Source organism: Meriones unguiculatus, chromosome 20 (genome assembly GCF_030254825.1).
Source record: "Meriones unguiculatus strain TT.TT164.6M chromosome 20, Bangor_MerUng_6.1, whole genome shotgun sequence".
NCBI lineage: Eukaryota > Metazoa > Chordata > Mammalia > Rodentia > Muridae > Meriones > Meriones unguiculatus.
Window position 1 is genome coordinate 46,181,319 of NC_083367.1, and position 13,871 is coordinate 46,195,189.

At 46.5% G+C, this 13,871-nt stretch overlaps 1 protein-coding gene across 1 annotated transcript in view; it reads right to left on the reverse strand.

The window, feature by feature from the left end:
• Positions 1-13,871, reverse strand: part of LOC110555438 (uncharacterized) — a 164,046-nt gene that overhangs the window by 95,488 nt on the left and 54,687 nt on the right. The window contains exons 15-16 of the mRNA XM_060373513.1: positions 9,910-10,102; positions 7,435-7,562 (exon numbers count right to left, since the gene is read on the reverse strand). Of these exons, the coding sequence (XP_060229496.1) occupies positions 7,435-7,562; positions 9,910-10,102 (321 nt within the window). The remainder of the gene's footprint in view (positions 1-7,434; positions 7,563-9,909; positions 10,103-13,871) is intronic.

Below are 13,871 nucleotides of genomic sequence, written 5' to 3' on the forward strand. Positions count from 1 at the left end.
AAGTCGGTAGCACTGTCATAAAAAAATAATAAAATATTTAGTCGCTATTGTGTTTCCTCTTTTGAGGAGTATCTGACCAGTTCCTGGGCCTATTTGTGGATGGGAAGATTACCTTTTCACTTGTGGGCTTGAGTCCTCTGTTCTCTGAGACTTCCACATGTACACACATCAACCCCTCTGTCTTTTGTCATTAATTTCCAAGGCCCATGGCACTGAATTGGCAGGTGCAGAGGAGGAAGAATTTTCCTCTTTTACCAATAGGGACTGAACAGACACTAGGAGTCGGATGTCATCTATACAGAGGAGTTCCTATCTGCCTGCCCAATGTCAAGGCTCATGGAAGTGACCCTGGGACATTTGTCAGTACCTCACAGACTCTTAGGTTTGAATGTGTGGTCTCTAGCTGGCGGCACCATTTCAAGATGTTGTGGAACATTTGAAGAGTGGAAGAAGTGGATCTGGTCGTGTGGGCCTTGAAGTTTGCAGGCCAGGGTGACTTCCTGTCCTGTCCTGTTGTGAGGAAGTAAGGATCCCCAGCTACGCTCTCCCTCCTGTTGCCATGGAGCTGCTTGCCTCCAGGCCTTCCAAACCAAGATCCATTACAAGAGCTCAACTGTGTGGGCCAGAATAAATCCTTCCTCTCCGAGTGGCCTCTTTTAGGCATTTCATCACAGCCCACAGAAAAGTGATTAACGTGGCGCTCACGCTTTGTGGGTGCCCTTTTGGAAAGGTGCCAAATCCAACCAAGAGGAGCCAAAAGCTCAGGCTGCCTCGGAAGGAATGCCGAGAGATCAGAAACTCATACTTCACAGCATGACGTGAAGAAAGGTGGTGAGTTCTGTATGGCTCTAAGTTCATCCCAGAGAAAATGAGGATGGTCTAAGTGATTGCCCAAGATCTGCTCTAGAGTAAGAGCCAACTGTTAAGTAACAGAAAGGAAGAAGAAATGAAGAAACGACTCCAGGGGCTCAGAGTGTCTCAGCTGTCCCAGAGAGAGATTAAGGAAGAAACATGTACTTCCTGGCTGGGCCAGGGCAATCCTGGGAGCTGGTTTATGGTATTTAAACTTCTTGACCTGTTTTTGGACAAAGAACCCAATTGTTGGTTTCTTTCACAAGGGATATTGGCTTGCAGGAGAGTCCCTTCTGGCCATCCCAATGTGATGAGGCCAAGTTGCAGAGGACCTTGCTAAACTGAATGTTTACTGTCAATGAAAAGGTTGCTAGAGTCAGCAAATAAGAACACAGAATGTCCAGGCAGTCTAAAAGAGTACAGCAAGAAAGGCACCAAGTCTGAGTACCTGAGTTCATTCTCTGGAAGTCACATGACAGAAGTCAAGAGCACACTCCCCTAAGTTATCCTCTGAATTGTCTGATGTGAGCTGGGGCATGCCTACTGAGCCCCAACTAAGGCCGCACTCCCCCAAAGTAAGTAGAAATACAAGGCATCCAAGCAACTTTTAATATCAGCTAAGTAACAAATACTCGTAAGTATGACCCAAATATTGTAATATTTTTATCTGTTGAGAAGGAAAATGTAACTTAAGGTAATAACATCTTTTCAGTCTTTCGGTTCAGCTGAGAGAAGGTCTCCGGTGTCAACTGCATCATTTTATTATGGATTCCTTCCTAGCAAGGGTGGGGCATGATCCTTCTGCCTCATGGGTTCTATTTGTTAGCTGTTTGCTAACTGGCCCAGTTCCATTTAAACTCCAGGCTGGCATTTGCCTGAGAAACCTTCCCAACTTGACAAATGTCACCTTTGTGTGTCAAGGACCAACTCTCAGCAAAGAAATATGCTCTTCACAGGGGGAGTAGCAGGGAGATGCTGGAGAAAATAGGAAAACGGACAAAACTGATACTACAAAGCCTCACTGGGCTCACCTGATTTGTGAGATTGTCTTATTTGTAAGATCTAAGATTTATGACAACTTTTTGAAGACAGTGCTGTGGGTCACACCAAAGTGTCAGACAGGAAATCGGTGGAAGCAGATGCAGCCTGCCATAGACCCTCTCCCCCTTGTCATGGGGATAATACATGAAAATCACGTTAATGCTGCCTAGGTGGATTCAAATTGTTGCAGAGGGTGTCTGGCGACTTCAGGGAAAGCAGGAGATGGGACAGCATGATCTAGAAGCTGTCCCACCAACTCTCTGGCTTCTCTAGTCCCCCAAGCCACATAAGCTGACATCAGCTCTGATTTTATCGTCTTCATACACACAGTGGTTATTGTAAGGACTTGAAAGAACCTAATACATCCCAGGGCTTCTTAAATGGTGATGCCGATACATTTAACAATTGAAAACAGCTGAGAAGACTTGGCAGCGCAGTCAGTGTGGGGGTCGGGGACCAATTGTACCTCACATGGAAATTTGGCTCAGCCACGTAAAATGGGTTCTTTGGCTAGGATTTCTGACTTGGAAGACCATATTTTACAGTTTTGGCCCAGAAAGCTCAGTTTCTATAGGGAACTTCTTATTCTCCAGGTAGGATACAAGGGGAAGATATTTTCAACAATTGTTTTAAATTAAAATAGTTTCATGTCCCCCAGAAGGAGCCAGGGGGCAGCTTTGACAGCTTAGCATGGAATTAACTACAGTGTGGACTGAGGGCTTGGTCTCTGTCCTTCCTTCCTGTGACTCTTCTGCTGCCATTGAATCCTGCCTGAGGCTTCCATGAAAGGGAAAGAGAAGACTGGTGTGTACACACACACACACACAGAAGAAGTAGGTAAAAGAGGTCTACAGAACTTTTCCCTGCTAATCTCCTACCTCAGGTCAGAGGGTTGGAAGGGAGATAAAGAATTTAAGAGCCTAAAATAAATAGGCTTTTGAAAAATATAAGCCTACAGTCTGAGTTTCTCACTGGTGGTCGCTATTTGCTAAAATAACTGTCTTCCAAAGTCTGAGCCTGGCACCTTTTCAGCTCAGATGGTTGTTTCCAAATGATCAGTGATCTGCATCTCTGTGAGTAACTGACCGGGGGGCACATAAAACTGTTAACCGTCTATTCTGCTACAGGAACAGTTAAAAAGACACCACCTTCACTTGCCAGTTTTCAGACCACATCACAGCTGTGGTTGGCTGGCTTCCACACCCAGGCACTCCTGACAGAGCCCTACAGAGCTGCAAGGGCCACCTGAGCTCTGAGCCTACTCTGGGGCCTTGACGCATCTTCCTCAACATTTTACTGCACTCTTAGTGGGCATCCTCCAGCTCTTTCCTGTTGGCCCTTCCAAACTATTTCTTCCCTGTTTGGCTTCAGTTTAGGCTACTCCTGCTCCACAGCCTGCTCCATAAAAGTAGGTATCACCAGGGGCCCATTCAGACACTCATCTTTTTCCACTCATGGCTACGGTAGAGGTGATCTCTTCTCTAAGGGTTTCTTATTCAGTCCATCCTCCACGCAGACGTTAAGACAGCTACTGAAAACATTTCTCACCTAAAGGCTCTTCTTCACTTCTCCAAAGCGTCTCAATTCATTCCAACGGTCATGTAACTGAATATAGGGAACACACACACACATACACACACACACACACACACACACACACAAGCACGGCAATATTAAAGGGTTTATGAATACACAACAATGAAAAACTAACTCAAAGTCAAATGCATAGGCGCAGTGCTTGCCTACCTGGCGTCATGTGACTTCCATGCAGGCTGAGTTTCTAAGCACGTAACATACACACTTCATTCTTTTAATGTCATCCCACCATACAATGCCAATACACATTGCCTGAAACACCCAACTGAGGTTTGAGAACACTGTATGTTATAAATTTCAGTGTTTGGCCAGACGTGTAAGTGTTCTGCTCTTATAAGAGCATAATGATTTAATTGTGAAAAACCAAGGTTATTTTTACTGTTTTTCTACTGCCATTCTTCAGCATATTAAATATCAAATTAGTGGATCTTTGAGGTGGGTTGGAGTAAAGAAACAGGGAGAGCCATTTCATTGGTTTGGAAATTTACTTTTGTTCTTAGTAAGCAGTAGAACCACAGTATACTAAAGAATTTTTTAAACTACATTTCTTTATGATTTACTATCAGTGATGCTTGATCTATACATCTTTTATATATAGGTATATGTCTGGAGCTGTGTAAAATTTTCTTGGACAAAATGGATTACAAGTGGGAAAATTTCAAGAAACCCGAGTTACCCAATGAACCTTAAAATTAACTAGTTCACTGGGGGTAGGGGTGGGGGTGGGAAGGCCCGGGAATGAAAACAAAAAAATGATGGGAGCTATCTCTGGGACAGGGGAGGTGCATGGGAGTCTATGGGGTGACCCTAGCTGAGACTCTTCAGGGGATATGAAGCCTGAAGTTGTCACCTCCTGTAGCAGGGGGAACTCCCAGTGCGGGGTGGGGGGAGAGACGGACACCAACTCATCCATAAAAGCAGTGACCCCAAATTAGTCTTTCCTACAAGAAGTATAGGGATAAAGATGGAGCAGAGATTGAGGGAATGGGCAAACTAATGACCAGCCCAACTTGAGACCCACCCCATGGGAGAGAGCCAACCCCTGACACTCTTAATGACACTCTGGCATGCTTGCAGACTAGCATAACTGTCTTTATACAGCAGCTGATGGAAACAGATGCAGAGACCCACAGCCAAACAACAGGCCAAGCTCGGGGAGTTTTGTGGAAGTGTGTGTGTATGTGTATGTGTGTGGGGAGGAGGGGATTAAAGGAGCTGGAGGGGACAAGGATACCATAAGAAGGCCTACAGAGTAAATTAACCTGGGCCCATGGGGGCTCACGGAGACTGAACCACCACCCAAAGAGCAGACACAGGCTGGACCTAGACCTCCTCCACATATGTAACGAATGTGCAGCTTGGTCAACATACAATTCCCTTAACAAGAGGAGCAATGGCTGTCTCTGGCTCTGTTGCCTGCCACTGGATCCCTTTCCCCTAGCTGGGCTGCCTTGTCTGGTCTCAGTGGGAAAGGATATGTGCTTAGCCCTGCTGTAACTTTAGGTGTCAGGGTGGGTAGGTACCCTTTGGGGGGGGGGCTCTTCTTCTCTGAGAAGGGGAGGAAGGGAGAGAGGGAGGGGATGTAAAGGTGGGGCTGGGAGGAGAGGAGGGAGGGAGCTTCAGTCAGGCTGTAAAGTGATTAAATAAATAAATAGATGGTTCACAGGCCCTTACCAGTTTGTACCCAAATAGGTTTACATGTAAAATCCCCCCCCCCCCCCATTAGCAGTAAGTCTGCCAAGGAAGGAGTCTCCCTGGCTGTTCCCCGTTTGACACTCTCTGACATTGTAAATGGCATTTTCTATGCTTTAGAGTCTTTCTCCGCCAGACACCTTATTCATCTTTTAGCCGTACCTGTTCCTCAGGAAGACTTAGTGACAATTTTCTCAACTTTGACAATCCCCACACAAGACAAATATCTCTTTCCACTGACGGCCCCTGCTCTTGAATGTGCTCAGTTACAAGGATGTTTTGCTTAGAGATTGGTTAAACTTTTAGAGACCATAAATTTCTCTTTTTCTATGATTTAGAAACGTATATTTTTAAGATGGTAAAACATAAATCTTATGTGTAATTTGTCCATCCCTGAGCCTTCACCAGAGGCCTTTTAAACAGTAAGGCAGATGTCCACTGCTGTCATAGGTGTCCTGGGACTTTCAGGTTGAAGGGTGTTTGTGAAAACATTGGACAGACAAGACTCTAAATACCTTCGTGAGACTCTAAGTTTCTTAAAGCTACGAATACTCTCTTGCATGTATCTATAAATCTCTGAAATAGCACCTAGCAAGGTGATTTTTAAATTTTGATTAAAAAAAATCCTCTTAGCATGGAATTAGAGAGATAAGGGATGACTCGGTGGTTAAAAGTGCTTGCTGTGGGGCTGGAGAGATGGCCCAATGGTTCCCCCGCTGCTCTTCCAGAGGACCAGGTTCAATCTCTGGTGCCCACATAGCAGCTCACAACTGTCTGTAACTCCAGCTCCAGGGGATCTGACACCCTCACACCAATACCCATGAAATAAAATTAAATTATAATCAGAAAGTGCTTGCTGCTCCTGCGATGGGCTTGAGTTCAATTCCCAGTGGCTCTCAACTGCCTTTCACTCTAACACATTTCACAGACCTCCACATACATCTGCGCTCCGGTACATACCCCCTCTCACACATAACTAAAAATAAGAGTAAGCCCTTTAAAAAACTCTCCTAACAACTGGTGATGACTGGAAGGCTTAAGTGAAGACCAGTTCACCTGCAAGTTCCATGTCTTACTAGGACATGGCCCCCTCATGATGTGGCTGATGGATTAGCAGCCTGCAGTTCCTTTGCTTGGTATTCAGCCTCCTGACTACTGTGCTCAGCACTCCCTGCTTTTACTCACCGGCATAGTCCAGTGGCTGTGATTGGTCAGTGGGTCTGCCTCTGTTTAAGTTTGTCTCTATGAATCTAAGTGGTCACCACCCATTCTTACTAATAGGAATCACAGACTAAGAAAAGCCTGGATCACAGAGCCCTCTAACAAAACATACCTGCGAGATAACATAGTATCGTTCACATCTTATTTTTTTGTGAGGAAGAACCACAGCAAGGAAATTAAATTTAACTGGGCCTGCAGGCAAAGGCCTGAAATTTCAGCTACTTAGATTGCTGATATAGGAGGATTAGGCGTTCAAAGCCAGCCTGGACTATAGAGCTAGTTTAAGGGCAGCCTTAGTGAGATATATCTCATAAGAAAAAGTAAGAAGAGGGGTGTGGAGAGACAGCTCGGAAGTTCAGAGCACTTGTTGCTCTTTCAGAAGACCAGAGTTCGAATCCCAGGCCCCCTGTGGTGGCTCACAAGCCTAACTCCAGTTCCAGGAGCTCTGATGCCCTCTTCTGGTCCCCAAGAGCACCAGGCACACATGTGGTATGTATACATACATGCGGGCAAACATACATACAAAATATAACAAATCTAAAAGAAAAGAGAGAGAGAGAGATTGGGATACAGCTCAGTTGTAAAGCATTTGCCTTGAATGAACAAGGCCTTGGGGTTAGTCTTCACTGACTCACAAACAAACACAAGCACACACACACACACACACACACACACACACACGTGTTCAAATTCTGTAGGCTAGAAATGAAAATTAATAATTTAAAGCTTTATTTATTTGCTCTCTTGAGAGCAGCCTTAAATGTCTCATTGGTTTTAGCAACAACAACAAACAAACCAAAAAAACCCAGAACCTGTCTCGGTGCAAACAGACTTTGCTGTTTAGTTTTTCTGTTTGTTTGAGACAGTCTTGTTATGCAGCCAGCTGGCCTGGAACCCCTGTATAGTCCACACTGGCTTCAGACTCACAGCAATCTCCCTGCCTCGGCCTCCTGGGGACTGTGATTACAGGTGGATACCTCGAGCGCCAGCAAACGGTTCTTTGAGAGACAGTTTGCCTTCTAGCAGTCATACCTGGCGTTTGCTTTCTAGAAGGTTTGCTTCGCAGGTCCACAGGTCATACAGCACCTCGAACCTGTCCACGCTGCCATGGGCCCAGCCCCAGCGCTGGCTGCTCTCTGACTTGCTATCCTCCTTGTGACCTGGGAAGAAGCCAGTGGGAATGGTTAGAGACAAACCTTCTCAAAATGCTCCTTCTCGGAGGAACACAGAGACCAGAAGCTCTGCCTCAGGCATAGACCGGGATCCCTAAAGTAAGCTGAAGAGCTACCTGAAAAGACAAAAGCCCACACTTGTTAACTCCCAAGTCAACAGATGTTTTGGGGTTTACTTTGATACAGGGCCTGACTGTGTAGCCTTGGCTGGCCTGAAACTCACAGAGATCTGCCTGCCTCTGCCTCCTGAGGGCTGGGATTACAAGTTCTGTCTTCACCCACTGTGAAATGGTTTCCCATTTCACAACTGCCTGAGAGGACCCTGACAGCCCCACCATACCACGCTTGGTTAAATTTTTATCATTGTGAGACAGTCTCATGTAGCACAGGCTGGCCCTGAACTCACTATGTAGCTGAAGATGACCTTGAACTTCTGATCCTCCTGTCTCTACTGCACAAACTGAGAGCCCTGGCATCACATGTGTGCCCACCATGCCCGTTTTATGTGGTGCTGGGCATCACGCCCAGGGTTGCCAACCAAACCACACCTCCAGGCCTTCAAAGACTGTTTAGAAATAAAGCCAGTTGGCATGAAATCTGTGTTAAAAATGTTCCTGAATTTACAGCTTTAATGGCAGAGCATACATTTTTCCTTTTTCAAAAACTGGTGTCTGGTGATTTAACAACTTGAATTACTGTAGTATTTTTTTTCCTGTGTGAAGTGTGTGTGTGTGTGTGTGTGTGAGAGAGAGAGAGAGGTTACCCTAAGGTGGTGTTCTTTGGGGGATGTGTTTTGAAGGTTCCTATGTAGGATAAGCTGATTGTTCATTAAACCCTTGGAATCTTCCTGCCTCCGCCTCCAGAACAGGCATTACAGAGTTGGCCACCATGGCCAGCTTTTTAGGTGGTGGGGATTCACCTTAGGCCCCCACGATTGCAAGGCAAGCACTTTTACTGCCTGAGCCAGCCAGATCTTGCCAGCCCTGCTATTGTCACTAACGTTAACAATGTCAGAAATTTCCAGAGAGCCTTCTAAGACATTCCTTAATTACATTAATTGCCCCCGTAACACGGTAAAGCTAATCACCATTTGGCAGAAATATTTTCTATCGGATCGGTGTTAGCTTCACTGCCAAAATGATTATCGCTTCCAATTTATAAGTGGCTCGCTTCAGGAGAAGATACTAGAAGGCAGGAAACATCCAGGTTCTGACACGTGAGCTGAAGAATTATCGGCTCCGTGACGGGTGTTTAGCAAGAGACGGGCCTTGATCAGGGTCCTCTCAGGCGGCAGTGAAACGGGAAACCATTTCACAGTAGTGACCACAGCACAGCCAGCGAGCGCCTGCGAAAATGGCCTTGTGGTTAAATGTGTTCCAACCGAATTACGTTCTCAGCGGACAGAAATAGCTATGCGGGGTTGTCAATAAATACGGAGGAAAGCCGGGTGGAGTAGAACCACTGAAAAGAGAACGCTGAGAGCCGAAATGAAACGTTCTAGAATGCTCGGGGCGGGACTGCAGGTACAGCTGGGGCAACGCCTGCATATTCTAATACGTGCAGCGTCGTGTCAAATCAACGCTGCCCGGGATCTGAAAAGCCAGCTGTCAAACGTCCTCCGAGAAGCATTTTATACACAAACACCTTCTTAACCCTGTTTCCTGTGCTGCGCTCTTAGCCCTTTCCAAACGCAGCAGGAAACGCTACTGTGCCATCCCAGGGGAACCGGCCTCCCCCCACCTACTTTTAAAACTGGAAGATTGGTGATGGGGCCAGAAGGAAGCAAAAACTGGTAATCATGGGTTGCTAGATTAGCCCAAGTCTTGAGTCCTCCCTTCGGGGCTTGCCTGGCATTCTCGTAGCCAGATCCCCTGGCGGGCCCCGTGATGGCCGCTTCTAAACCAGGCTTCCTCAAGGCCAGGGGGCTCAGGAAAAACATCCCTCATTCCTTTGCTTCCCCCAACACAGGAGCCTGTACCACAGCCCTTCCACCCAGTGGGTGATGTAGGACTTTCCCCGGGGAGCAAGCAATCCAACAACAGCAAGAATTACAACTGATCCCTTAAAAAAAACATAGCTCCATCACCTGAGTGCGAGCGTATGTCCGAATTTGCATGTGAGGGTGTCAGAGGACAGCTTGCCAGACTCGGTTCACTCGGGTAAGGACTCTGGTATGCTTACGTTTTAAATACTATTGTTTGGTCACCGGTCTGTGTGTTTTGTTCGTTTTTTCGGTACCAGAGATTTACAAGAGCCTTGCGCACACCAACCGCGCACGCTACCACTGAGCTTCATCCCCAGCCCTGGCCTGTTGATTTTTAATCTGCCTCCTTACTTTTTTCTTTCTCAATGTAATGGCTGGCAAGGAGCAGCAGCTCTGACTCCAGCTCCTTCAGATCCCGCAGGGCATCATCGTACATGACGTACTCGCCGAGCTGGTCCTGAGTGTGGACACAGCCAGCTTGGGTGCTGTAGAAGTCGTCCTGGTTCTGAACTTCCGAGAACTCCAAGAACTGGACTCCTTGGACCTGGGGCAGGAAAACCAAACCCCAAAGTTACTGGAAAAGGGAAACTTATAGTATTGTCAGTCCAAATGCCTAGGCCAGTGGGTTTCCTCCTCCCACACAGAGGGCTGATGGTGCAGAGCCACAAGCATGCTGGATGTGTGAAGATCCGAATTGTGCCTGTGTGTAGTCTCTATATATAGTCTCAGTCAAACACTGTGAAACTTGTATTTGCAGCAAAGAATTCGAAGAATTCGAATATCTTTTATCTCCCCCAACCTATAAGACCTTTACACAAATGTTGGATCCCCCACTTTTGTGTAGCCAAAAGCCTGCTGCTGCTGCACTCTTCTAGCTTGAGGGACTTTAAGTGACTGTCCCTTTCCATGACCCTTCATCTTCTTTACGCTGATTCTTTTAAAACCAGCCAGTCATGAGAGACTGAGGTCAGTCCCCAGCTAGTGGGGGAAAGACATGGTTACCAGCATTAGGATAAAAAAAAAAACAACAACAACAAAAACAAAAACGAGTGAATCTGCTACCTCCACGTGCTTGCTTTTCCACTCTTATGAACAGCACACCCTTCTGAACAAAAGGAAAGTCCTGCCTTGTCAAGACACTTTAATTGGGGTGGTGGCCTCTTTGGGAATCTGAACTTGTTTATAACACACACACAGAGAGACATTTATGGACAAGAATATTGGTAGAAAGAGGCTGCTCTTCCAGTTAATTCCAGAGCAACTGGAAAGGGTACTCGGTCCATCCCTTTATGTGGTCTCTGAAGTCAGAGGCTGGGTCAGAGCGCACCCAGGATCTTACCCTGGCTGACCTGCCCCACTGCTCTTAGGTTATTGGCAAAATGGGAATGGTAAGACACCAGGAGATGGGAATATTAGAGTATCTTTGAAGCTGGTGGGGCCTTTCTCAGAGGTTAGTGGGCTTAGCTGAGAGGGGAAGTCTCAGGGTCCTGGAAACTCTACATCCTCCAAAAGGCAGAGGGAACAGAGCCCCCATACAGCAGGGCGGATCCCAGGAGAGAGGGTACCATCTAGCTGATGCTCTGGGAGCTTATAAAGGGCTTCTGGCAGAAGCCAGAGTGAGGTGTCGGGAGGGAGATGAGCTACTCAGTCCAGTTGGCCCAACCAGGCGCCTAGGTGGCTCTTCTCAGCTCTGTCACTCACAGGTGTTGGGTGGAGGTGACAGTTAAAAATTAAAAAATAGAAATCAGAACTCTCTTCTGGCATCCCTGGCCCCCAACAAGGACATTTTTCTAATTCCTGCCTCAACGTTGCTGCCTGATCTGATTAATTTCCATCTCTCACTCTCATCATTTCTACCCGATAATAATTGCACGGACTATACCACACAGGTGAGGGATGTTGGATTCATAAACTCTGGCTGTTAAGAGATTTTTTGGTTTGATTCTGTGAGTTCTGGGCTGGCGAGGCTCAATGGATAAAAGCACTAACTGAAGAGGCCTACTAACCTGAGTTTGAGCTCCAGAACCCATTAATAAGCCAGATGTGGTGGCACTCATCTGTAATCCCAGCTCTCTTACCTAGAGATGGGGGGAGGGGAAGAATTGCCTGGAAGCTTGCAGGGGAGCCAGCCTGAGAAGCTGTACAGCCGCAGAAACCAGAGACTCTGCCTCAAAGCAGAGATGAGGTCTCCTGAAAGTTTTTCTCCGACACACAAACAAAATTAATCAGTTACTATTTAATTCTATAAGTTCCTCCAAAATGCATTGTAACAGTCTTGCATTTTAGTAATTTAGTGTCGGATAACGTCTCCCAAATTCAGGTATGCCCGGAAACCTAGACTTTACTTGGAAACAAGCTCTTTATAGAAACAATCAAATTAAGAGTTCACTCTACTGGGTTAGGGTGGGTCCTTTCCAATAAGTGATGTCCTTCTTAGAAGAAGAAATTTGGAGATTGACACTGAGGGGTGAAGGGCACAGGAAGCCACAGGTGGAAGAGCTTAACGTTATTCATCTGTAAGTCAAGAAATGCCAAGGTGAGCACTCACAGCGGCACAGGCCTGTGAACCCAGCTGTGCTAGAGCCCGTAACGGGAGGCTCACAAGCCACAGGCCAATGTGAACAATTCAGGGAGACCTAGCCTTGAAATGAAATAATTAGAAGCTGGAAAGGAGAGCTGGGGATGTAGGTCATAGGACAGTATATGCATATCTGGTATGAGATCAGGGGCCTAACTCCCAGTACCTCAGGAGGAGGGTGGGAGTGAAGGGGAAGAGGGAAGAGCGGGCAGGAGGAGGGACACATAGGGAAGAAGACAAGGGAGAAGGAAGGAGAAAGGATGGGGAAGGAGGAGAGCCAAAGAATGGCAAGAATTGCCCCAAACTGCCAGAAGCTGGAAGAGGCAACTTAGGCTATCCTCGGAGTTCGGAAAAAGCGTGGTCCTGCCAACTCTTTGGTTTGGACAGGTGGTATCCAGAACTGTGGCAGTCTATTTCTGCCATGAACCATTCACTCGTTCCAAAGTACTTTGTTGTGGCAGCCCTAGAAACTGTCACAATCACAAAATATTTCAACTGTATCACTGCTGACCTGGGGTTCCTGGGAATCTCAGAGTTGTTCTCTGAGGCATTTTGGCCACAGCTGTGCAAAGATAACTAACTAGCCCGTCCCAGTCACTTCCTGTGGGTTGCGGCTCCGTTAGGATCCAGCTTCATTACCTCGCCTTAGGTAAGTTTTCACGGTCCTCTGAAAGACCCTCTTTCTAGAGGCTTTCTTTGTGGCCCGGAAAGTTGGTCCTGCAATATTGTTCTTGGAGGAGTGGCAGGAAAAGGAGGGCAGTAATTAGTGTCTGAGTAAGAAATAATATGGCCTTTGGAATGATTCATGTGTGTTTCAAGTCTGGATATTAACTGAGACTGAGGTAACTCTGACGAATAGAGTAACTGCAGGAAAATCATCATTACGCCCAGAGTAGCTTCCACCCCCGCTTACTGATGTGCATTTTAGGCCTTTGTTGCAACATAGATGGTGTGTTCTGACTGGGTTACACTTTCCTAACCTATCATGCATGAAGATATTATTAATGGGCATTAAGCTCAAGACTCCAGTCAAGACTGTTGGGGGCGGTCAGAGGACAGCTGCACGACTCAGTTCTCTCATTCCATCCCGTGAGTTCCTGGGAGCAAACCCAGGTTGCCAGACTCCGTGTCCAGCACCCTTACCCACAGAGCCATCTCACGGGGATGAGGGGGGTCTTTGAAAAGAAGGTCAAAGCTACGTTCTGCTTGCTTTTTCTTCTGCTCTGTAAGCACAGTATCACTGCAGTGGATCACTGGACAGTTCAACAGCGCGAGAGAGAGCACCACACAGAGCTCTTCTGTGTAGTCTTCTTATCATCTAAACGTTCTGTCGTGAGCAGAGCCTGTCTGTCTGCAGCTGAACATTAAATAAATACATACTATGTGAAAGGAAAACCCAGGTTTCAGCTTCCTTTCGTTACCTGAGTTAGTACCCCAAACCTATCAAGTCCCACCTGAAATTCTAACCTTCTCCATCAGATCTCAGTTCTAACCCGCAACTCCAAACTTCAGGTCAAAGTTTTGGAATCAGTCCTGACTTCTTCATCTGGAAGTCGTTCTGGCTGTGTCTTTAAAAAGCACTCACATACTACTTGATAACCTACTTCTGATGCACTGTCAGGTCATTGTATTGTTTCGTTACCACTGTAGGATGTGTTTGTGCAAATCTAGGTTGCATAGCCTGTTACATATACGATGCAGCTTATTGACTGTAGGCTGTGGTGGTCTGAATAGG